We start from the raw sequence: 25824 nt of genomic DNA on the forward strand, positions 1-25824 counted from the left end.
TGAAAGTCCAATACTAAGCCAAACTTGGAAAATTGTCAATTGGATTTGACAAATTTAAGCCGTTTGTATATTTTGAAAAAAAAAATATTTAAAAATTAATTTCACTTTTGATTTTTAAGTAAATTTATTTCCTCATATGACACCTGCTTCTATTTAATTTCAAGTTTTAGTGAATTAATTTATATTGAAGTTGTTTCTTAAATAGAAACTTTGTAATATATAAATTAATATTGAAGTATCATTTATATTAAAGTTCAATATTCAAAAGATTATATTTTAATTATTTTTGTTGGATCTTAAATTTATATTAAATTTATTTATTTATAATTTTAAGTAATTATTTGAAAACTGAATTTTTATATTAAAGTTTTTCCTTTCAAAGACATTTTCAATGTAAAAATTACATCTTTGTTGATAAGTATTTTTTCCTTTCTTTTTTTAAATGAGAGTTATTAATTCTCATATCGAATTATGCTAGGATATCAAAAAATGATACTACGGTACCGAAAATCGCTTTTGGATATCATACCCACCTCTTTAAACCAATAGGGCACCACCACATGCAAAGGCCACTTGAATAAAAATAATAATAATAATAACAATTATATAATTTTTGAAATTATTTTATAAAATTATAAAATAAATAAAATTTTGTGGAGGAAAAGTTACTATTTATTTTATGGTATAAAGTTATAACCCTTAGGCCATGAGAAAATATAAATTTTAAATTAATTTTCATATAAAGTTTTTCCTTTCAAAGATATTTTCAATGTAAAAATTACATCATAACTAATAAATATACTTCTTTTCTTTATCAAACAACTTTATCATAAATCAAGTTAATAAAAATTTTAAAATTTTTAATATATATATATTATATCTTTGTTAAATTCATAAAATGGTATGTTGGGAGGCAATATTTAGGTTGGTCACATGTGGACTAGAGAGGAAAGTAACAAATGAAAAATTTTAGACCATATGATGATAATTATAAATTATATGATGAGAATGGTGCTTTTATAGAAAATAAAAATGTCATGTCAAAAAAGAACAAGATATAAGAGTAGAATTAGAAGATATGATATATGTCCATCAAATTAAGTCAAATTAACTATCAAATAGTTGATGTCAGAAGAGTTGGATATAAAAAAAATAAAAAAATAAAAAAAGTCATACACATCTCATCATAAAAATACAATTACATTTTCAATGTCAATCACAATAGCTTTCTATCGCTTTAATTGGGGTAGGTATTACCATGTCAATAATGGTGGCATCAATGGAGTAATACTTTATAACAAATTCCCATCCGTTGAGTTTAAATCAACGAATCGAAGAAGTAAGAAGTATCCAATCCTAATTGAACGGTGGGAAAAAAGTTTAATTAATATTTTGGTCCTCAATATAGGATCCTTGCTCAAGTAATCATGTAGGGATGCCAATCTAATATGGGTCATATCATATTAGGTATGTAAAAGTAAAACCACTAGCGTGGCACCATGCAGTGCATACATCAACATCAACGGAGAGTTACTAATATATCAGCCTCAGTGTCAAACACTCTAGTAGCTATTGTGAAGTTCCATAATTGAAAGACAAAAATGAGAGTACTATAAAATAATATTTACTACATTGCTTTTGGGGGACTTCCCTTGTTAAAGGGGTTTTGTCAAATTATATAATATTCCCGGAATAATTTCTCACTTAATTCAATAAAAGTCTCTTGTTAACTTATTTGGCCTTGAAAGTCCAATAGTAAGCCAAACTTGTGAAAATTGTCCTTATACAATAATTTTTTGTGCTAGTACAATTTTATTGGAATAAAAGTCATGTTTATAGGTATAGAAAAGAGTTGAGTGTGCACAAAGAGCCCCCAAAACGTATGCAAAGTGCGAAGTCACCCAAGGAAAGAAGATGAGTAGGCATTCTCTCAAAGTGCCTCACGCTTGATCCTGTGCTTTGAGAGCCTGTTAGAAGTAAAGTGGGCTCAAGCTCAAGGTCAAGCCTAGGGCCCAGGCTATATTGTTGTCTCACAATAAATCCTCTGGCTCTGTCTCTGTCTCTTATATCGTTGGGAAAGGTCTTCATTTTGGGCTAGGCTTTTGGTTTAGGAAACATTTAAGGCCCATACTGCGGCCTGCAAAAAATTCTCAAAATGAATTTATCAGACTGTTGAAATGTACCTCTAAGTTGCTTTGTCTCCAACGAGCAGCTGGTATTCTTCTAAGACTTTTGGCTTTACTGGTGCAAATATAAAGATGCTACGCCCTTTGATTTAATGGGTATATTATTTTTCTCTCAAAGACGAAGGAAGATCTTCATGAGTTAGCTGAAGATCAAAACATGTTGATTAAATAATTTGATTATCAGTGATCTTCAACCTATACTTTTCTTAAATGTATGAAGGGAAAATAGAAGAAAAGAAAAGAAAAGAGAGAGGAAATAATATAAGGAAGAAGAAATTAGAAAAAGAAAGTCGTAGACGGTTTCCTCTGAACCCAGATTTAGCAAAGGAAGGTGGTGGGAGCCGGAAGATCGAACGTGAAGATAAGGTGTAGTGGAGTTGCACTGTAACCGTTGTCATCTCGAATACTTTCCCAATTTCTTTACTTAAAGGCACATTCTCTAATCTTTCTAACCTTTTTAACCTTTTCTTCATCCAACCAATCAAGACCCAGCATCCCAAATCTTCACTCAAAGTCGCCCTTTCCTTCCCTTTTCAATCCACATTCTATGCCGTACACGTGAAAACTTTCCACCCTTTTTTTAAAGCATTGTTGGAATAAAAATAAGATTGTTCTTTCCTTCTGCTCTTATTTTAATGGGTTTTAGCTTGTCTCGAGTCTACACTTGGGTTTCTCAATTTAATTAATGATGCAATAATCGCAGAGGCTAACTCTAAATATTGATGCTTGTTTAATTGTTTATGTTTGGAATAATTTGAGTGATAAGGAAAGAATTACTAAGATTCGCCCAAGTGGGTTTTCAAACAATCTCAGTTTCTTTATTTGAGTTGTTCTTTTGTTGTAGATGGACTCTATATTTGCGCCTTCTTGATGTTTCCGCCGCCTGCATTCTACATGGAACTCGTTTTCCGCAAATGGGTATTTGCATTTCTCCTCTGTTGTCGGCTTATTTTCTCGTACTCGGGTAAATTCTATAACTCCCTTTTCTTGATTTTTTTTTTCGTTTGGTTCTTGGAAATGCAATGTATTCGAGTGTGGGAACGACAAGAACAAGAACCCATTATTTTTTTATCAGAATGGGCACCTGCATTTCTATCTTGCTTGTCGCCTTTTTCTTGATTTTAGATTGTTGCTTGAAATGCTGTGTATTTGGAGGATGAAAAAAAAAAAGGGAAAACAGAACCCAATTTGCAAATTATAAAACATTTTCTATTGTTTGATTCAAGTGGACTTAGTACAAGGGGGTGAAAAAGTTAGAGGAGTGAACCTGGGAGGGTGGCTGGTTGTGGAAGGCTGGATTAAACCTTCATTGTTTGATGGCATTCCAAATGGAGACATGCTCGTAAGCTTTCCTTTATCGTAATTGTGCTGCTTCATTGGCTTGGCATTCTTTTATGATTTAGGTTACTGATCTGGCTAACCCTTTTCTGGCTATGGAAATTTAGGATGGAACAGAGGTTCAATTCAAGTCACTGATGTTGCAGAAGTATGTATCTGCAGAGAATGGAGGAGGCATGGGTGTTACAGTAGACAAAGATGTTCCTTCTTCATGGGAAACCTTCAGGGTTAGATGTCTGACCTATTGTTATGCGCTTGTCTTAATTTTTTTCTCTTGATTTTTATATGTTACTGTGTAAGATACTTTATGTCATAAATAAGTGGTTTCTTTAAATTAGTAGATTTGATCATATAATCAGATATTTTCATTTAAATTTTTTTTTCCTGTTCACCAAAAAATTTATGATAATCTTTTTGACTAGTTCTCGTAGTTTTAACTCTTTGGCCAGTCATTTTAATTCAAGGTGTAGGTGTGTAGCTGCAATTTTAAGGAGGTAAAGAAATTCATCCATTCCAACATGAATTAACTGCTAATGGAGTTGATTGAACACTTTAACATGCATTCTTACAACAGAATTAGTTCAACTTCACACATTTCTTTGCCAGCCTGTTACTGCAACATGAAATTGAAATTATAAGCTTCCAGCAGCAATATATATATATATATATATATATATATATATATATATATATATATATATGTTGGGGGAAGAGAAGGTCTATGCAACTACTTCTAGAAATTGAATATACATATTGATAGGCACTTTTAGAAATTGAAGATATGTGGTAAATTAGAACTTTTAACTTGTGGTATTAAAAGATTATGCTTGAATTCTAGCCTCTACCCTGGGAAAACACTTTTAAACTCCTTTTATTACATGGTTGAGTTTGACTCGAAAAGTAAAGCAATGAGGTAATAAACACAAGCACAACTTGGTTGAGGTTAGCAAAATTCGAGTTCTACTGTTGTGGTCCATATTTAGAATTTTATGGCCTTCTTTCAAAGCAAAAAAATTGAAGTGATGTCAAAAGATCGAGCAACAGTTTGCACATCGAAATGATCCAAAGAGTGTGCTGCACTCTTCTCAAGCATTATTCATGAGGATGTTGAATATATTATTTCTGATTTCTGTATTCAAAGTTCATTAGGTGGTTGAGTCATGTGAGGCATGTGAGTGATCATTTAATAATGCAAGGAAACATGTGGTATTGTGTTCAGTTTAGATCTAGTGGCAGCATTCTTACCAATGCTAAGCAAACCTGAAATTGCTGTGTTTAGATCTAGTTAATGAAAAGGAAAGGAAGAAAACTACCATGAGAAATTTCTGTCCTAAGGCTGTATCTGTCTGAGACTTGTTCCTCTGCTAGATAATACACACTATCATAAACTAAGGCAAATTAGCATTGAAGTGCTTTTGACTTCATTTTTCACATGGTCAACAACCTTAAGTTGGATGATGCGCTTTGTTAATGGGACATACAACAATTTCTCAACTCAAAACCACTTAGCAATGCCTTGTACCAGTTATTCGGATCTTAGAATTTGGATAAATTCACCATTCTACTCTTAAGTTATATGAAATACTCCAGTGTTTGCTCATCATGACTTAAATAGAAAAAAATTTAGTTATTGGTGATTTTATGAAGGTGCTGCTTATAAAAAGGATGAAATAAACTTGTTTTCTTGTGAAACAAAATTGCTTATGATATATTTTCAAACATCAGCTTGTGTTCTTTTTCCCTTCTTTTTTCCCTTCCATTTTCCTTGCTTCCTGGAGGGGGAGTTGGATATTAAATCAAGAGACTGTTATTTCCAGAAATTAGTGTAGAATGCTTATTTAGAAATTGAATCGTAGAATTTCTAGGTTCTCAGTTAATTGTGCATTGTGCTGGTTATTCAATGTGTTAGTGGTGTCTTGGTTGGAATCATTGTTATTAATCTAGTTCTTAAGTTCAGACCTTGTTGTCTTTGCCTGAAGCACATGCAGGATGATGATAATAACTGCATTTATTCTAAGGATTAACTTTTAGACTTGTATCTATTAAACAAATACAGTTATCTCATTAGGTGCACCAAACAGGGTGTCATAATCTAATGAATCAAAGGTAGGCTGTTTGATATTACAAATTCTTGTGATGTATGGAAATTAATTATTTCATTAGTGTCCTGCAGTTATGGAGGGTTTCTGATTCAGAGTTTCAGTTCCGCACTTCTCAAGGGCAGTTTTTAACATGCGATGGTGAGGGAGGCTCTGTCTCTGCAATGGCAGGATCATCGTCAATAAAGGAAACATTTTATGTTGAAAGAAATTATGACAACAGAGTTCACATCAAACTGAAGAATGGGAACTATCTGCAGGTGTATTCAATCGCTTACTTTACTATTTCAGAATTTAATTTACTCACTTTAGTTGGGTAGACAGTCAAGAATGGCAAACTTGTCATGCATGCAGTGTGGCATGACTACCATTCTTAGAGCTCAGGTTGAACATTTTCAGTCATCCATTGTTTTGGCTTCTCTATGGTTCCATTGTCAATATCTCTGATTGCCCACAGCAAGACCAGCAGATTTTGGCACCTATCTGCCTTTGTGAATTATTTAAGAATAGTGCTGGAAGTTGAGTAGTCAGTAATAATTTCAGGATTATTCTAGAATTTCAGGAATAGTTTAGGAATAGTTGAGGGAAAATTAAAAAACTTAATCCAGTTGTCCAATGTTATGCAAGTAATTAAGTTGGTTACAATCTCAGATTGTTTGAGTTTTTGTTTAGCTTGCTGTCATCAAATACTGGTATAAATGCTTGTTTGAATACCCAGTCACCCACCCACTATTCCATTACCAAACTTACCAAGTATCCTCCTAGATGACATTTTCTTAATATCTCTTCAAGGTCCCCTCTTTTATTTTCTAATACTAAAACATGATAGTCTTATACTTCACTTGTCTAGGCTACACTAGCTAATCAGCTCTCAGCAGACTATCCAGGGATGCCAGGATGGGATGATAATGCAGCCACATTTGAAATGACAATTGTAGCAAATAACATACATGGTGATTACCAGCTTGCAAATGGGTATGGACATGATAAAGCCAAAGAAGTTCTTAAGGTAGCTCCAAATTTCCTGTTTGACTTCTTTTATTTATTTTTTCTTTTTTTTTTCTCGAACTTCTTGACCAATTATATTGGATAGCACCTTTAACAGAATTTATTGGATGAACTCATATTGCGTAATTTATGGGTTATGGACTTTAGGATATAACAGGTTTGGCAAAGAAAAAAACAACCCAAAATAGTGTTAAGGAATCTGGAGCCCAGAGCATGTTTTGCCTTTGTTTTATGCTGTATAATTTAATATGATGTAATGTTTTGATATCTAACTCTATTGAGTATCAACAATTGCTAAGAGGTGCCCTTGAGGCCTAGCTCAAGCAGTAAAGGGATGGGGAGGGTTTGTTGGAGGTTCCAGGTTCAAGTCCCAATAGGAACAAAAATTTACCTATAAAAAAAACACAATTGCCAAGAGGTGATGCTTAAATGTAATATTGTATCTACAACTCAAACTCAACAAAGTATTTTTCCCCAACTAATTTTACTTGTATGTTTGCAAAACATTTTTAATTTTCTGCAGAAAGGTTTCTTTGGGGGCACTTTAAGCAACAAAAAACTCCTGGCTTGTCAGTATTGTGTCCATCCCCAAACCTGTGTCCACACATAGTTGGTATATGAGCTTTACTTTGTGATATAGTTTTGGCATCCTCCAATGTTCTTATTTTAACCCACTTGTGAATATTGTCATCATGATTTGTTGATTGAACTATATGCCAAGCATGAACCATATATCTTAGCCAGTTAGTATAATATTTTGGATATCACTTTGTGATTTTCAGAAATTGAGCTATTTTTGCTAGATTGTAGAACAGGTTTCTCCATGAATCTCAGTATCTTGTTTATTTGATATGTATTGGCCTTTTGAAAACTGCAGAGACATAGAAACAGCTTTATCACTATAGAAGATTTCATTTTTCTGTATAGACATGGAATAAATACTGTGAGGATTCCTGTTGGTTGGTGGATTGCTTTTGATCCTAATCCACCGGCTCCTTTTATTGGGGGAACTTTGGAAGCTCTGGATAATGCATTCTCATGGGCGCAGTAGGTCTTGTTTTGAACCTGTTTCTGTTTTCACTGTTGGGACTTTAAATTTGCATCCTTTTGATATGTATCTGAAAAACTGTTGCACAGAGCCTATAATATAAGGTGCATAATTGACCTGCATGCGGCTCCTGGCTCCCAGAATGGGATGGAACATAGTGCTAGTAGAGATGGTTCATCTGGCTGGCCTACATCTGCAAGTTACATTTCACAAACATTGGATGTGATAGAATTTTTAGCTTCCAGGTACATTCTAGACCAGTTATTGGAGGGTTAAGATACCAGTTACTCGTTACAAATTTGCCAATTTGCATGTGTCCTGCCAGTGTTGGATTAACATGGGGAATCCTCTTGCTTCTAAAGGGCAGTTACATACTTGCCTTGGCCAACATGGATTAGGATTAGGATGGTATTGTTGGCTTGCAGCTGGGGAGCCTAATATTGTTATTATGGTTTGTTTGCATACCATATGAAATCGAAATGATGCTACTGATTCCATGGCATTTGAACATATCACTATTAGATCAATGATCTTCCATCATTGAAATGCAAAAAATGGCTGATTTCAATAAGTGTTTTACAGAAATAAAAAATAAAAAATAAAAACAATCACCAAACTGAATCTCCATCAAATTGCTCCAAAAAACTGTTCAGTTGTTTTTTCTCAGATCCCAAACACACATCCTCATTCACATGCTAGACCTACAAGATTAAGTGAAGTTTATGCTGCTCCTAGAGTTACCCTGCTTCATTGCCATTGCAGCATTGCTCCAGCTCCCTCTTCTACTAGCATCTATAATTGTAGCTTTTCCATCAAAGGCATTAATATTATATATGTGTGTGTGTGTGTGTGTGTGTGTAGCATGTTTCTTTTAACTGTTTTTTAAGTATTCTCTTCATTTTCTGCATCTTGCATTCTCTCTCTTATGGTATTTTCTGTGACATGAGTGTTGAATGAATTTAAACAGACTCATCTAGGAGCAATCTCAATCCTTTTCCTTTGGACATTGCAACTTGCGACTTCTGAAGCAAAACCAATTCCTTAGTTAATATACTGGTTGGTGGTGATCTAAAATTTGACCTTTGCAGATATGGGAAACATCCTACTCTGCTGGGAATTGAGCTTTTAAATGAACCATCTGCTGCCTCAGTTTCACTGGACCTCTTAGTTTCATATTACAAGCAAGGCTATCAAATAGTTCGAAAGTATTCTTCAGAAGCTTATGTGATAGTTTGCCAAAGAATTGGCATTGCAGATCCGTCGGAACTTTTTCAGGCTGACATAGGATCTTACAACCTGGTAGTAGATTTACATTACTACAATCTCTTCGACAATTTCTTTGTTAACATGAACCCATTGGACAATATCCAATTTATTTACAACAGCAGGGAAACTCAATTACGGGCTCTGAACAGAGCAAATGGTCCACTGGTTTTTATTGGTAAGATAATTGCCATGCTGTCTTCTTCCATTCAAAAACTGGTTTGTTCAAGTTTGTTACACTTCAGTTCTAACATTTGAACCTAGTCATAATTGCCAAAACTTAAAACACTGATTTGCATTTGATAAATTCAAGTAGTACTACAAATTTTGATGCTTGAAAATGGCATGGTTGCAGGGGAATGGGTGAACGAATGGAATGTTGCAAATGCTACTCAGATGGATTATCAAAATTTTGGAAGAACCCAGTTAGAGGTTTATAATGCAGCTTCCTTTGGATGGGCTTATTGGACACTCAAAAATGATAGAAAGCACTGGGATTTTGAATGGAACATACGGAACAATTATCTCCAATTGGGTAAAAGCCTACAGTCATCTTTTCCTTCATTTGATTTGAAAATGCACATGCACACACACATATAGAGTTGTCAATACAGTTCTTTGGCTACCTTCTTTCCTGTTTAATGGTACTTAATAAACCATGGCCATCTTATATTTTCATGCAGGAAGTTCACCAAACAGGCAAGTGTCTAACAGTGCAGTGTTACTTGGATTAGTGTGTGGCTATCTCTATCTGCATCACATGGTATGATATATCCAACCAAAGTTGCGTACTGATCTAGAGTTAAAGAGGGAGATACAAATGTGGCTCATCCATGTCCTTTCTTTGTTGTTGTTCAACCATCACACTCAAATATTCTACAAATTTGCAAGTGATACAAGTAATGTTGTTAGAGCAGAAAGGATAGAGGAAAATTGTGAATGATCTAAGAAAGCATTCAGAGAATTTAGGCTGTGTTACATTTACTCTAAATAATATGCACAGGAAAAAAATTGCTCCTGTTTTTGAATCTCTGGCGAACTTTCTTCTCATGACTTCAATATGTTATTTACAGCCATTTGTGGTAGATCAAAATGTAGATTCTCTTAACCACCTGGCCAACAGAAAAATACCCAATGAAAAGTACAACCAAAAACCCATAATATGAAAATGGCAGCCGGACAAAGTCCATGACTTTCCCAATTGGCGTGAAGGGAATTGCGATTCCAATGGCAGAAACAATGACAGTAGAACAGATCACAGGCCAGGAGGCAACCTCTTGAATGAAGGGAATTTTCTCAGTCCGAATCAAATGTATAATTAGGGTTTGCATGAGAAGCCCTTCAGTGAACCAAGCTGAATGGAAGAATCTAGCATCATTTGCAGTGTAGGCTCTATAATAGAAGTAAACAAACAGAAGCGTGACTAAGTCACAGAGGGTGCACACTGGTGCATTCCACAAAATGAACATGGGTAAGCCTTTCCTGGAAAAGCTCTGTGGGGTCTTCACATAATCTTCTTCCACCTTGTCCCAAGGAATAACGATCTGGCCAAAATTATACAAGAAGTTCTGAGTGATGAGCTGCCTAGGAGTCAATGGCTCATATCGAAGGAACAGGGTTGCAATAAGGATCGAAAGAACACTTCCCACATTGGCAATAACTGACATTTTTATGTACTTCATAGTGTTTGCAAAGGTGAGCCGACCCCGCTCAACTCCAGCAACAAGTACATTCAGGTCCTTTTCAAGTAATATAATATCGGCAAAGTCTTTTGCAACTGAGACTCCAGAATCAACTGATATACCAACATTGGCAGCGTCCAATGCAAGTGAGTCATTTATTCCATCACCCAGGAACCCAACAACATGGTTTCCAACCATCTGCAAGGACTGTACTACCCTGAGTTTCTGAGTGGGGGTGAGACGAGCCAGTACTGTTGCCCCTTGAACGGTCTCATGGAACAAATCCTGATCAAGAAGCTCAAGATCGGGTCCAGTAATCACATGGGTGGTTCTGATACCAACTTCCTGACAAACCTTTACTGCTAGGGACAGTGAGTCACCTGTTAACACTTTCGCTTTTACTCCCTTCTCGGCCAGTCGCCATAGAGCTTGCTTTGCTGAGTCCTTGGGTGGGTCAAAGAAGGTTATAAGGCCAAGGAAAATCATCTCAGATTCAATAGCCTCATCACTATCTATGCTTCCTTCACTTGTTTTCTGCAAAAGACAAACAAAATCGTAATGTAACTGTTAATGAATTTTCTATACTGGTTTCTATCTCATCTCAAGTTAGCAGGTTTGGCACCAAGTTGTTTTTCATATATACTTGGGAGCCTGGTATATGTTAGCCCCTTGACACAGACCATGCAGCACCAAGGCCTCATGGGGCAGCACCTTGGCCTGATGAGTGAACTATGACATGACAAGGTGGCAAAGAGGAGCAGTGCCTTATGCAAGGAGACGGCTTGGTGAGCCATGGATGCCATGCCATGGCATGTTGCAGCACCAAGAGGGACTCGAATGAGGCATATTGATGCAGCAGCAGTGATGCAAACTCAGATGGGATGCCTAAGGCTTGACACAAAGGCGCAATGCCTTGTGCACAGAGATGATGAGTCATAGGTGCAATGGCATGACTCGTAGCTGCACTAAGAGATGACTTGGCCAGGGCATGGTGCCACTACAGCAACATGATAGATACAAGAGCATGTTGCCTCGACATGGAAGACCTAGACATGCAGGCTAAGAATGGACTTGCATGCACACGAGCTGCAGAGAGAGGCACGCAACAGCAGCATGAAGAGTTGGACTCAAAACGGGATTGCAAATCAAGTATGAGTAGGAGTTCAGATTCCTATTGTAATTGCGCTCTGGGTAGGAGTAGGATTGCTCATCTCTAGTTCAAGTAGGAGTGGTTGATGCCATGACCTATGAACAGAGTCCAAGTAGAACTAGGATTGTGTACTCCTAATCTAACAAGGAGTGGCGCCACTCTATAAAAAGGGAGGACTGGAGAGCCTCCTAGCAGAGAGTTAATAATAAGCATGAACTCACTAAAGAGATTGCGGGAGTCTTGCTAAAAGTTATGTCTTGTATTCTTATTCAGTAAGGTAATAAAAATACAAGTTAGGGTTGGTGCCTTGTAATTTCGTATGCCTTCTGTGGGCTGGCTTAAAGAGCTTCTAAGCACTGCACAGACACAAAAACTGGTGTAAAAATTTTGTGCCTGTGACAACATGCAAGAGCTCTAGCACATTTAGCCAAAAGCTGTTCAAAAATCTTTAGGAAGTGGCTGTTGGGATATAGAATCTGAAACTTCATGACAAGAATTTAGATTACAAATTATTGAACCATGAACAATCCACCTTTGTTGCATCTGTAATCCTTCTCATATTTGAGGATGATTTAACTTATCTAAACAAACCAACATACTATCATAAATACATGATTGAACAAGTATATTTTGGCATTGTGGGGTTCTTTAAAGTCCATGCTCTTAACTCTCAGGCAGCTCCTGCTCTAACTCTTGCAAGCTGTCTTACTCTCCTATGTCTCTAGTTAATACAGCACTCTAAGATAATCCATGTGTATTGATCAGAAACTAAGATCTATAAGAACCTTTCTATTCAAATGAAGGTCAAGCAAATGATGAAGCACTGAGCTAAATATGTCAAAAGTGCTAATTGTAAATATATCAAATATATTTAGATGCTTATATACATGCCCATACATAGATTTTGGATTACGTGGAGCCAGAGGTTGTCAGTCTATGAACTTTTCCACTAAACTGTTTTGTGCTTAACCCCTTCTAGCTTCAAGATATTGACTACAAATATACATTAAATTTAAATTATACAAGTTACGGTTGACACCAAGGTGATTTCTAGACTTGGTCAGTAGTAAGTGCAGGAAGGGAAAGATGTTAGCCTATTGACAACCCATCTAATGAACAGCTTCTGGTCTGTAAGCAATGAAATTCCAAAGAAATTAACTATTTGAAGAAAAATGATTTAACAACAATGTATAGAGCTAATTAGAACCTAAGACAGAAAAGATGAGAAAAAAACAAAAATAAGAAATAAGAAAGTTGAAATAGGTCACATACCCTTTGTAGCCTCTTTACTGCCACTCCTATAACGCGTAATCCCTCATAGCTTAATTCCTCCCCCATATTTAGAATCCTCTGCTGATCTTCTAGGGAGAAAGTTGTGATTGCATCCTGATCAATATGATCAATAAAACAACAAAGGTTTATTATTTCTTCTAGCGCTCCTTTGGTTACCACAAACCTCTCGAGTGATTGGTAGGAATCTTCTTTTGGATTCAACTCCGTTTCCAAGATAACAGATACTCTTCTCCGCGTAAAATCAAAAGGAATCTCATCTATCTTTTTCCACTTGGACGGCTGGAACCGATATCCATTTGTATATACATATGCCAAAATTGCATCATCAAGAGGATACTTCTGTTCAGTCTTGAAGTAAGCATTAAGGAAAGCAAAGCGCAAGACCTTTTCTTTGGGTAAACCCCAACTGTCAAGATGATTAACCATGATTGCACGGTTCATGGTAAGCGTACCAGTTTTGTCAATGCACAGGATATCCCTATAACAAAAAAAGGGGAAAAAGGAGAATAAATGTTTAGCTTAAAAATTTTTAAATATGTGTGAAGGAAAAGGGAATAGTGCATAGTTTCTGCTTACTTGAAGATTTAACAAAAATTGAAGGTTAAAAGGAAAAAGTGAATATGAGAAATTTAAAGCAAAGTTTTGCCTCAATTGTATGATTAAAACTTGAATCTATGGTGAAAATCTGGGAACTTCTCCATTTGCCCAGAAGTTAATTAGCTAGAGAATTCAGGGCAGGTAACTTGTTATATATTGATGTAATATATGCGCCAGAACATTCATGAGCTCAATTTAAACTTACATGGATCCCATATCCCTTATGGCAGTCAAGCTTTTGACAATACATCTATCTCTAGCCATAGCAAGTGCTCCTTTCGCAAGACTTGTATTTACTATGAGTGGAAGCATCTGAGGTGTAAGTGCACATGCAACTGAGATTCCAAAAAGAATGCTTTGACTCAAATCATAAGATGTAAAATAACAAGTTAAAACTATGGCAGTGACTACTACGAGCATGACAGCAATCAGCACATAAGATATACGCCGAACTCCTTTCTCAAAGTAATCCGGTGGCTTTTGCTTCCCTATATATGAAAACATGGTGCTCATGTAAGTCTTGGATCCAGTTGAAACAATTAGACCAGTTCCACAACCTGACACCACACTCGTTCCCTGAAATATGGAATCACAAAAAATGAATCATATATCTGTGTTTGACATGATAATGGCATATAAAGAAAATTACTGATGTTGTTGTCTTGGAAATGCTTCAAGGAAAGAGGTGAAAGCCTAATCACATAAGACTGTGAAAGCATGAAAATAATTTGTAAATGATTTTAAAATCTGAAGGGGAAGGAGCTTTTTCAGTAATATGATTTTAACCTGGACATTTTCCTCCATAAAATATCTCCAACATGTTATTTGTTGTCATGGACAATGTGGGAGGTCTTACTGGAAAAAAAAAAAAAAAAAACCCAATTTTAATTACTTATGAATATATCATGGATACCCTAAATGATACAAACAACTCCAGAATAATTTGTGAAATTCACAGAATTATGATCGTCAGTTGTTAAAGACTATAAGTGTTTCTTTCTGTTGACATGCATTGTGAATTTTCCCAACTTATTCACAATAAATTTTCAAATGATCCCAAATCATCAGATACCATTAGCATTGCCTAATGGTCACTTTTCTATATGAGGCTTACTCAAATATTGTCAATATAATACAAAAGCTATATCATATGTATCAAACAGAAGGACTAGCAATGTCAATACCTACCATAAAACAAATATTCTTTAAATCTAGCAAAGGAGTGCTCTGATCTTCTTTGATGTCAGCTGTTTTCTCAGTTACTCCAGACTCCCCTGTTAGTGAGGACTGGCTGTTCAAGAAGCAGGAAGTCACGTGTTCTATAATTGGCTGTAGAGGAAGGAATAGATAGCATGAAAGAACTCACTAATCCTGAGCCATAAATTGAATAAGTGTTCCAGGTAACATACCTCACAACCAGGTGTTTTGAAGTCAATAGCCGAACATCACCAGGAAAAAGATCACCAGGTTCAAAAATGATAATGTCCCCAGGAACAATATCTCTTTGATCAACTTGAACTATTAATTCAGTCTGAACAACTCTACCTGCACACCTTTGAACTTTAACCGGGCATCTTACTAATTCTGAAAGCTTCATGGCTGCTTTTGAACTACCGTATTCCTGGAAGACACAGGAAAACCATTAAGGGCCAAATGAAAAAATGTGATACCAGTTTGATAGAACAAATAAAGCAACATATACCTGGTAGAATCGGAGGGAAACACTTATAAAAACCAGTACGAGCATGATGCATCCATTTGGATTGTCACTGGCTAAGTATGAGAGTGCTGACAAGACGATCAGAATGATATTGAATGGATGAAAGAAAGCAGTCCACAGAAGATGCCACCAGGAGGGGAAATGATACTCAACAGGAACATTTGGACCATTTTCCTTCAATCTCCTCTCTGCTTCGGTGAAGCTCAGGCCTGCATGAAAGCAAAGGGAGTAAAGTAATCTGATAATTGAAACAAGTACATAGGTTGAGTGAAAGGGTCAATTTGTTCTCTGAATTGTAAGATTGTTGCAAAACACAATGACATGCTAGGTAAATGTGAACGAAGAAGAAAAAAAAAATTCAATTCAATTTCCATTACAAACAGGAAGGTCCAGTGCCTCTCAAGTGATGAAAATAAAAATGGTTTTTGGAAAAATATTCTCATTTTGGGAAATGAAAATAATGAGCATGTTAAAAAACTACTTGTTCTTTTAGATCATGTCCAATTGTTAAAGCGTTCAAACTTTTTAACAAAGAAAACAATATTTCTACGTTTTTCTAAGGATGACTCATTTTCATAAACTGTTAACAAAAATTTTTTCCAGAACATGCTACCAAACATGTTTTTTGCATAATTTTTATTTTTTATGAGTTTGAAAACCGAAATCAATCTCCTTTCCACTAACAAACAAGCATATGGATGTTAAGAAACTCACTCACTCTTGACCTAAGTTGGGGTAGTCCTAAAGAGATTTCATGTTAGTAATAGCTTATTTATACACTGACCTCTTAATCAATTGCCATGTTTATCTTCTAATATTTTCTCATCAAGTCTTGTGTAGTTGGAGAAACTTTTTACAAGACCAATAAAATCCCTTCACCACTTGATACCCATTTCATGTCATATGAGATAAAATCATATTCCAAATAGGAATCTTGCATTTACATCATATGTATTTCTTCTTTTATTTCCTGTCTTTTTTTTTAAATGTTAGGCATTTCATTGAGAAGAAATCCAAATTATTTTATTTAAATGCTTAGGCTTCATCTATGTTATATATAGAATTTTAGATTATCGGTTCTATAAATGTCTTATATGTACACAACAAAAATCAAGAGTTCTATAAATATTTATTTAGTGAGACTCTAGGTTTTTGTCTCTTTTTCTTCTTCTCTTCTTTTCTATATTTTTTTATTTTATTTTTTGCAACCATAAACTTCATCATTTATTCCTCTCCTTAACCCTAAAAGATAGACCCTAGCCCACTTATTTAATAATAGATAAAGCACCAACAAGGTTGTACTCAAGGTCTTTCATTAATCTATAAGATCTTTATTATAATCATTTAAACTTAGTTCAAATTTTATTTTATTTTATTAATTGGCAAGATTGTCCGCAATTCACTAGAAAAAAAAAATCATCTTAATTTAAGGAGGTAAATACAACACTTGACATTTCCTATCATGAAAGGTGAAAGAAATAGGATGTGTGGTAAATTATTGAATTTTAGCCTATTTTTATTTTTCAAAAGTAATAGTCAATCTACTATTCTTTCAAAGATTTGAGCTCAATAAATTGTTTTAGATTATTGTATGCTGAAAGAAATTAGGAAATGAAATTTCATTAATACTTTGTTTGGCTCTTAGAAAGTATTAGGAATAAGAAAACCACGAAGGAATCTTAGGAGTTGTTTGAAAACTATTTTCAAAAACAGATTTTTATTCTCCAAAAAAAAAAAAAACACGTTTGGTAACCAGAAAACAAACAACAATTTTCTATTCTTAAAACAAAAATAAAGTATTTTCAAATAACATTTTTTAGTTGTTTTCAATTGTTTTCTAATGGTTATTTAAAAAATAATTACACAAAGATGAAAGTTATTTTTAAAACATAGAAAATAGGTTTAAAGTATTTCAATCATATTTGATTTTCATTGTTCATATTTTTCACAGTAAAACAAACATGACGAAATCATTTTCTTTAGTATTTTTTTTTTCCCTTTTCCTCAATACATTCCGAAACTTAAACATAACCTATATTTAGTTTGCAAAAAACGTTTGAGGAGGGGTTGGTCTATGGCTAATAGATGCAACCTGTGCAAAGAAAATGAGGAAACGGAAAACCACATCCTAATTCATTGTGGTAAGACAAAGGATCTTTGGAACTTATTGTTTTCTTCGTTTGGGGTGGTGTGGGTGCTCCCGGATTCCGTGAGAAATTTGCTTCTTGAGTGGAAAATGAAAGGCACGGGGAAGAAAAGGAGTGTAGTTTGGAAAATGGCGCCTATTTGTTTGTTTTGGTGTATTTGGGGAGAGCAAAATCGAAGAACCTTCCTAGAGGAAGAGATGACAAATACGAGCTTGAGGAAACTTTTTCTTCGGTCCCTACTTGAATGGTCTTAACAATTTGTGGACTTGGATTTGGACTATCTATCTTTTCGGAATTTGATGGGTGATAGGGTTGTTGCTTAGCTAATCCTTTTTAGACTTTTTTTCTCTTGTCGCCTTGTTTTGGGCCTTCTTTGTATACAGCCTGTGTACTTAGGGAGCGGCCCCTGTTTTCTAGCATTTTTTAATCTAATGGTTCTCTTTGTCTATCAAAAAAAAAAAAACATTTGACGGAAAGAAAATTGATGGGAAAAGAGAAGGAAAGGAAAAATTATACAGTTTTCTTTTGTTGTTCAAGAAAAAGATAGGGAAAGGAAATTAAATTATGAAGGAATCACTTTCCCCCAACTTTCTACGCTATCATGGAAAAGGGGAAAATTTTGAAATGGAGTTCTTGTCTCACTAATTTATATTATACGCTAATACGCCAGATCAACCAAAAATTAATCTGTCTGTCTTCTCCTAGACATTTCATCAAACACGTAATCATACTTCCATTAATGTAAGATATTCGAAATTTCTGAAGCCAAAACAATTACATTCCCAAAGTAATGGAATCACACGAAAAATAGATTATACACTGACCCCTTTCAGTGGATCGAACATACTCAAACACCAAGTCCTTGTCCGACTTGGCCAATGCATATAACCAAGAGTAGACCTTCTCTTCTTCCTCTGTCCGTGATCCTCCATCTATTTTCTCTACGCATTTCCAAGAAAAACGAAAGACCCACATCAAGCACATCTCCAAAAACCAAACCAAAAATGTTTTTAAAAAAATGGAGAATTTGAGACTTACTTCCGGACATGAATCGCTGCAAAAAAACTGAAACCGAATTGGCGAATCCATGTTTACGATCATCAGGCCTCGTCACAAGATGTTCGCGAATGGGGTTGGAAGATGAGGAGTTTTGATGGGAATTTCCATTGAAAAATCTGGGAGTTGCCATAATAGCAACGGTAATGATTGAGAACTACTATGACACCGAGATAAGAGAGGAAATGAACCACAGAATGCATTCATGGGGTTAAAGGGTTTGAAAGAGAGGTAGGAAGAGAGGGTTTTAGATAGAAAATAAATTACTTTTTTCATGGACTCGTTGAATTTCTCTCGCTTTCCCATACTCTCCACGTCTTTCCTTCCCACTAACCACCTTTCAAAAGACCGTTAGGTATAGTTTGTGAAGAATTGCAGATCGTGCTTCCCAGTTCCCACCTCTCAAATTGCTACTCCCGAACCGGGTTCAAGATAGTTTTGGATTTGAAACTCAGCCGGTTCATGTACCACAAAACCCCCCAAAGAACCCCATAATCTGCGGGGTGAATTGCTGGAGTCGGGCAAAATCCTTTTGAAGTCCCATGCTATCGTGAGTTTGTTTGTGATTATGTTAAGTGTCTTTAGTTTTTCTTCATATTTAAAAATAATATTTTAATAAAAAATTTTAAGTATTAAAGAATTTATTATTAATAGAATTGTTATTAAAAATGTTTTAAGAATGTGTTTATCAATGTTTGACTTAAAAGTATTTTTAGTAAAAATATTTTTTTTAAAGTATTTTTAAATTTTAAAAAAAAATATTATTACAACATCAATATAATTAAGAGCAGTTTATACTTAAATAGATAAAATAATTTTTTTTGATAAAGAATTTAAAATTTATTTGATAATAATTTTAGGAAATACTTCTAATACTTTTAATACTTAAAAAAATTTATCTTTTCAAGTATTAAAAAAATAAAAAATGCATCATGAAATCTTTATTAAACGCATTCTTAAAGTTTGTTTAATAGTGATTTTAAAAAAAAAATTTAATATTTTTAATACTTGAAAATTTTTATCATTCAAATATTAAAAATATTTGAAATATTTTCTAAAATCACTCTCAAATGAACTCTTAATTATTTAGTCGTTAATCAATTTTTCTCCGTACAAACTTAAAATAGCTCCCAAAATAAAATTTACCAAAATAAGGATTTACGCACCTTGTTTGGAAAGGAATACGTACGAGTCTGCGGAATAAATATGAAAACAAAGAAACAAAAAGAATTAGATGACAAATTAGAAAAAGAGTGAAAAGAAATTAAAAATAACATAGATTATCCAGAAGGCAAATGGGTAGCACACGCCCTGGTGTCCATAAACGACACAAGGAATCAACACCAGCTCATGCGACACTACACCCACACAAAAAGGCAGCCCCACCCACCTATATCTTTAACAAGCAGCACTCACTAAATGCCCTAAATCTATCACTACATATTTACTTGGCTTGGTGTGTTAGATGTTAATAGGAAGGGAAATATATGAAGTCGAGGTAAATCATAATGTGAAATAGAATGAAAGAATGAAAGAATAAGTTTTTTGCTTTCAAAATAATTTTTTCTTATTCCAAAAAAAAAAAAAAAATTCAAAATTTTCGATGAATGAATGAGAATGAAATTGATTTCTTATTTTTATTTTCTATTTTAACATAACCTTCAAATATATTTGAAACATCTTTTGTGTGGTTCCTCTTCTCAAATAGAATTTTAGGATGTAAATGCATTTACTGTTTCCCTCTTTTAATGACGTAACGGAAAGGAAAATAATATGAGAGATAATTAGATAAGAAAAGAAGGAAAATAAAAAATGAGTATTTTTCTGTATTTACTTGCAATATAAGAAATAGAATAAAAATAAAGTTTTTGTCTTTAAAGTGAGTAAATAGATCGAGATATATCCTTTTATCATTTTTACCTTTTTACGTATTTCTTTTTATATAAGATGATGCTTAAGAAGTCTAAAGATCAATTGTGCATTGTTGATGCTATAATTGTTTGAAGCTTTTCAATATGTGTATAATAAATTCTAGTAGAAATTAGAATCTCGATCTATTGATTATATTTGTGTATTGTATGTTTCATAATCTTATGAGGAGAAAAATTATTTTGGATTAGAGATAAAATCTAATCTTTCGAAATGTTTAATCAATGGCAAAGAAGTGGAAACTATGTGAAAACTAGCTAATCATCATTCATTATCAATATCTTTGTCAATTTTGATTTTTAAGACCATAATGAAAATGAAATAAAGTTTCACTCTAATTTTAACTATTGTTAACTAGATTGCAAAATCAAAACAATTTCAATTTCTTGTTGCAATCAAAGTTGGAAATCAAATTTGAATTTTACTCAATAAATGTACTTTGATTCATGAAGTAGAAACTAAAATATTGAATCGGACTGACTTTATTGATTTTTCTAATTTAAACCATTTTGATTATGTCCTAGCATGGAAGTTAAAATTGAAATGATTTATGCATTGAGTTTTAATTTTTCCAAAATTTTTAAAATAATTTCTCATTTTTAAATTAAAACAACTTTTGCAATTTTTCATTATTATTCCTCATTTATCATGCATTCATGTAAAATTATTATACTATATTAAAATTATACATTTCAATTTTTCTTCTTTACAAGAAGTAAATAGTTGGTTTAAAAAGGAATCAACTTCATTCTAATTCTCTTATTCGACTCCAAAATAAATACTTCATCAAATTTTGTTTTCTCATATTGATTTTTCCACATTTTTTTTATTTGCTTATTTTCTCTTTTCGTTCCTTGGAAAGTGAAGAAGTAAAGGAAAAACATGCCATAAAATCCATTGTATTGTTTGGGTTTTTTCTATCAAACCAACAAAGAGACAAAATATACATGCATTAAAAAAAGGATGTCATAGGATTTGGTAGCTCTAAGCCTACGGCCTAACCAGTACGTAACAGCAAGTCAAAACTATCTGAATTAATTCGGGGTTGGTGGGTTTATCAAGTTGCTGAGCCATGGTCAACCTATTTGTTAGATACAACCGTCTCTGGGTTAACCTAATACCTTATCCAATGACTCGATAATTTATTACATATTCATACATATTATATTCCATATCACCCATATAGAAGTTAGCTAATTTATAGAGGCCAGAGTCATGGGCACCACCCACCCACCAGAAGAACCATTTATGAATAGTAACTGTCTCTCTCTATCTAGATTAGATATTATAAGAAGAGGATTTAAATGCTTCATTCAAATCAATCCAAATACATATGCCAATAAGCCACAAGACAGACAGAGACATAGCAAAATGACCCATTGGCCGATTAGGCTCACTCAAAGGGAAGGGAAGGGAAGGAAAAACAAGGTTATGGGATGAACCTTCCCCTCCAAAATCGGCCATAATGATGCGTTGACACTCCCTCAAGCATATTAATTAATTAGCAAACTGGAAAGGCCAAGAGGAATATATGAATGGGAGGCTAAAAAATTAAGCCAAAGTCCTGCCTATCCAAAGAAGCGGGCGCAACACAAAAAAACCCGAAGGGTGTAACTGTTGCCGCTGTTGCTCTCTGGTAGACTTGATTGAGGTCACCTTGAGCGGAAAAAGAAAATACCAAGCTCCTGACCGATGTTCCCATCGGGGTCTATCAAATGGAAGGACTCAGAATTGGACGAACTGCGAACTCTCTCAAAATTGGCTCGGAGGTACATGAGCTCATCATCGCAGTTGAGTTCCTTGGCGCTTATAATTCCGGCACCTACAATGACGGATCCCATCAGCCCTAGCACGTTCATATCAGCCTTGGAGGGTGTGCGCTTAACGGCAAAGCCTACTTTCCTCCCGTTACAGCACATGGTCCACACTGGTATGGACAAGAGAGTGTAAGAATCCATGCCATTTTTGGCAGCTATGGATTCGAGCGTGATTCGTAGAATTCCACCCTGCATTTCCCTTGCAAGAATGGCTGTGGGAAGTGCCAGTTCAAGAAGGAGAATTGGGTTGGTGGACTTGGCGTTTGTCTGGATACAAAAGCTAACTTTTCCCCTGCGGTACCCGAAAATGGTGCCGGTGACAACGGTGGAGGAAATGAAGGTGGGTTGGGAATAGAAGTATCTGTGGAGATAGTTTTCTTCCTCAATTCGGTGTTCTCCAAGAGAAATGCAGTTGCACCTTGGAATGAGGAGCTCCATAAGAGAGCGGAGAAGCCTCCATGAACGAACTTGCTTTTGGCAGTCGACGGTGGTGACACCATTCACAATGTTGGTAGAACCCACTGTTGGATATGACATGGTGCTCCTTTTGTAAAGGTTGGGAGGCTTAATGTGTCGTTGGAAATGGCATAGGGTTTATATAGAGAACATGAAAGGGGTTGTCCTGGTACCCCGCATATGCTCGGCATGATGAAAAATCCATCAGCCTCTAGGTTATGGTAGCACTTCAATTTCCCAACTTCATTTGCGTCTACTTCAGGAACAAAGATGATTTTTCAAAATAAGTATCAAAATACGTCATTATTCCGACAACATTCATTCATACACCCTTTAGTTTCCTGAGTTTATACTCAAGTTTCATTTATTAATATTCTCGTATCTTCACCCCATTTATTTATATCATCATATATTTCACCGAAAAGCTTAATAAACATTAATTTTGTTGATATTCTTGCAACAATTCCTAGTGAAAAAATTAGAGAAAAATGAAAAAAAAAAAAAACACACAATTTAACGTGGGAATAAAACTTTAACTATATTTCAAATTAGGGTTATATTTATATTAATTATTAGGTAATAAAATTCCAAAAATACCTCTGAACCATATCGGGGGCAACACCCCTCCACACCCCTAACCTATCGTCTGCCCTCAATATTAAAAATACAAACTTGAATGATAAATATCGTCACACCGCTCCACTCCAACATTTGCCATTTTTCTTTCATATCTTTCACTCAATATGAGTCATATCCTACAACAAATTTGATTCCGCTTCAAAAACTATTTTTCATGTAATTTATTAAGTGTCCTTTATTGGGTTGAGACTAGAAAAAGGAAAATGGGGTGAATTAAAATACCGTACAATCATAAACAACTAGTATGGTGTCTTCTAATCATTAGATCATAGGATATTGTGCGCCATACAATTCCAATTTACAACTGTTTATCTACTATGATATGCAAAGGTCGATCTACGTTACTAACCCTTTGTTTTTTTTCTTTGGCTTTCTCCCTTTCAATAAGAATTGGTGGGGCGCCGATAAGATTCACGTTCCACACACTTAACCGTGTTTTCTTTTCTTTCTTTTCTTTCTTTTTGATATAATTTTCTGGGAAGACTTTAAGGCAAGAATCATGTATAACCAAAAAAAAAAAAGGAGTGAGGGTGGTCTAATGCTTTATAGCCTGGTTTTCTCCACTCATGTCCTTTGCCTTTTTCCTTTCCATGTGTGTCTTCCAGAAAACGACACCAATTGCAGATTTGTGCTCTCTCCCCTCTTTACGCCTAAGCCATCACAGATTTTTCTAGCATAAACCAGACCAATAAAATAGAATGAAAAGTGATGGAGATCTTATTATTTTCTGCTTACTTTTTTCATTAAGTCGTCCTTTATATCAGGAGTGTCCAACAAACTTGCACTATCCATTTTTTTCTTTATAAATTAGGGTGACGACCCAAGCAAAAATGTGTCTCGCTCCCAACCAAGTTAAAATCGAAATGTTCATGGGATTTTCTTGCAAGGCCCTCTTTTATATGCCACCTCCCTCTTTTTAAAAGGAGGAAAAAAAATCTTATTGAAATTAAGAAATATGGGTTCATCCAAACTGGGGTTGTGTCCAACTTCATACTGAAATTTCGGAAGGTGTTCCGCTTTTGCATTTGGCCCCATACCACTTCACAACTGGCTCTTTTCCTTTGTGTGCCTTCTGTCCACCATGAAGTGAAGTGAAATTTGCTTTTGGATGATAAATCGGTATAACGAGGAGCGGAGGCCGGAACAAAATATGATGTGCCGTCTCATTGTCTGGACCCGTGATGCCCGGCCCACAATGCTACTGTTGTTGTTTTGGTTTGGGGTAAACAAGTACTGTGTTTTGGATACAACTTGCCCGGTTGATGGTTGAGACCAAGACGAAACAGTCGCATTCAGAAGGTCCGAACATATATGCAAGAAAGCTAAACACCCATCGGTCGATTGGAGCTCTGTGATTGGGCTTTCCGACCTTTTCACAATCTTTACTGCATTAAACCAATAATATTGAAACATATGGAAAAACATGTTTTACTTGAATGACAGGAATCACACTGAACCGGCCTTCAGAAGATTGTTCTGCCCATGATGGATGTCAGTGAAGTGACCATTCACGTCAATGCCATGATTTTTTTGTTGATGGGGCTACTTTAGGCCCAACTCTAGATACTGAGCTTTCTTCTAAGTCAGGCCTGGATTTCAACAGCCCCGGGTGGGTTTACAGTTTTACACAGAAGATAGGCCCACTGGGCTTATTTTATGCACCTTCAATTCCATGAGTCAAATTTAATATTGCTTGATTTAATATTAATTAAATTAATATATTGTATTCCATTAGAAATAAAATACATCCATTGATATAAAAATAATGATAAAATAAATTGCTGGTTATAGTTTTCCTCGTACCAGTCCATAAAGTTTTTTTGGGAGAACTATCTAAACGTACACTAAAAACAAAAAATAGATTTTTTGAACTTTTAAAAAGTAATTTAATAAACATGTTCTTGAATATTAACATGAACAAATTCCAAAATTACCCTTTTAACTCTTCATCACTCCGCCAACTACCATACTTTTCTCTTGTTTTGAAAAAAAAATTGACATCACAAGTCAAAAACATTATAATAATTTTATTTTATTTTTTTATTACTCATACTTATCAATGTTTTTAAACTTGACATGTGACAAACCAACATGCCACGTTATTTTTTTCCCCCTTATTTCTTCATTTTAGCTTTTGATTTTTAATTTCATTTTTTTCATTTCATCTTTTTATTTTAATTATTTATGAACATTTTAAACATAAAATAATAATAATAATAATAATAAGAAAAAAATAATATAAAATTAACAAATTTAACTTTTTATTTATGGGTATTTAATTTGACCGTGATTTTAACTTTTTTCTTAGTTAAAATGTTTAAAATTTTTAATTGAAAAAGATAAAAGCTTGATTATATTTTTGATATTTTTCTTTGTTAAAAATTTTAATTATATAA

The 25824-nt window shown here is 34.5% G+C and overlaps 3 protein-coding genes across 10 annotated transcripts; 1 reads left to right on the forward strand and 2 right to left on the reverse strand.

Annotated features, from left to right (window-relative positions):
- Nucleotides 1–1778: 1778 nt before the first annotated feature.
- On the forward strand, nt 1779–9970 carry LOC100255212 (probable glucan 1,3-beta-glucosidase A). 7 transcript variants are annotated; one of them, XM_059738542.1, is made up of 11 exons: nt 1779–2282; nt 3031–3150; nt 3413–3528; nt 3632–3751; nt 5698–5883; nt 6474–6632; nt 7509–7678; nt 7769–7924; nt 8768–9120; nt 9298–9477; nt 9626–9970. In XM_059738542.1, the coding sequence occupies exons 1-11, from the start codon at nt 2279–2281 to the stop codon at nt 9709–9711; spliced, it is 1650 nt and encodes a 549-aa protein (XP_059594525.1). In that variant the 5' UTR covers nt 1779–2278; the 3' UTR covers nt 9712–9970. The 7 variants fall into 7 exon arrangements, with proteins under 7 accessions (XP_059594525.1, XP_059594531.1, XP_059594526.1 ...); XM_059738548.1 differs by lacking the exon at nt 9626–9970 and having other exon boundaries at nt 8768–8978; nt 9065–9120; nt 9298–9421; XM_059738543.1 differs by lacking the exon at nt 1779–2282 and adding an exon at nt 2295–2616.
- Nucleotides 9782–19009, reverse strand: LOC100250051 (uncharacterized). 2 transcript variants are annotated; one of them, XM_019218526.2, is made up of 9 exons: nt 18570–19009; nt 18356–18472; nt 15367–15593; nt 15074–15285; nt 14853–14955; nt 14079–14240; nt 13870–13976; nt 13047–13545; nt 9782–11158 (listed from the first exon to the last, which is right to left on the reverse strand). In XM_019218526.2, the coding sequence occupies exons 1-9, from the start codon at nt 18718–18720 to the stop codon at nt 10010–10012; spliced, it is 2727 nt and encodes a 908-aa protein (XP_019074071.2). In that variant the 5' UTR covers nt 18721–19009; the 3' UTR covers nt 9782–10009. The 2 variants fall into 2 exon arrangements, with proteins under 2 accessions (XP_019074071.2, XP_059594524.1); XM_059738541.1 differs by having other exon boundaries at nt 13870–14240; nt 18570–19008.
- Nucleotides 19010–21849: 2840 nt separating this feature from the next.
- Nucleotides 21850–22870, reverse strand: LOC100244914 (protein MIZU-KUSSEI 1). The gene has a single exon (XM_002262874.5). The coding sequence runs from the start codon at nt 22868–22870 to the stop codon at nt 22169–22171; it is 702 nt and encodes a 233-aa protein (XP_002262910.3). The 3' UTR covers nt 21850–22168.
- Nucleotides 22871–25824: the final 2954 nt, after the last annotated feature.

This window comes from Vitis vinifera, chromosome 7 (genome assembly GCF_030704535.1).
Source record: "Vitis vinifera cultivar Pinot Noir 40024 chromosome 7, ASM3070453v1".
NCBI classification, from domain to species: Eukaryota; Viridiplantae; Streptophyta; class Magnoliopsida; order Vitales; family Vitaceae; genus Vitis; species Vitis vinifera.

Excerpts from the sequence above, each read along its gene's own strand:
- LOC100250051 (XM_059738541.1), bottom strand. The coding sequence starts at position 18,720 with ATGGCAACTCCCAGATTTTTCAATGGAAATTCCCATCAAAACTCCTCA. Across the intron at positions 15,594-18,355 it reads TGTTCGATCCACTGAAAGGG|GCCTGAGCTTCACCGAAGCA; the intron begins GTCAGTGTATAA and ends GCTTTCATGCAG. Across the intron at positions 14,956-15,073 it reads TCAAAACACCTGGTTGTGAG|CCAGTCCTCACTAACAGGGG; the intron begins GTATGTTACCTG and ends CTTCTTGAACAG.
- LOC100255212 (XM_059738542.1), top strand. Across the intron at positions 9,121-9,297 it reads TGGTCCACTGGTTTTTATTG|GGGAATGGGTGAACGAATGG; the intron begins GTAAGATAATTG and ends GCATGGTTGCAG. Across the intron at positions 9,478-9,625 it reads GAACAATTATCTCCAATTGG|GAAGTTCACCAAACAGGCAA; the intron begins GTAAAAGCCTAC and ends ATTTTCATGCAG.
- LOC100244914 (XM_002262874.5), bottom strand. The coding sequence starts at position 22,870 with ATGTCATATCCAACAGTGGGTTCTACCAACATTGTGAATGGTGTCACC.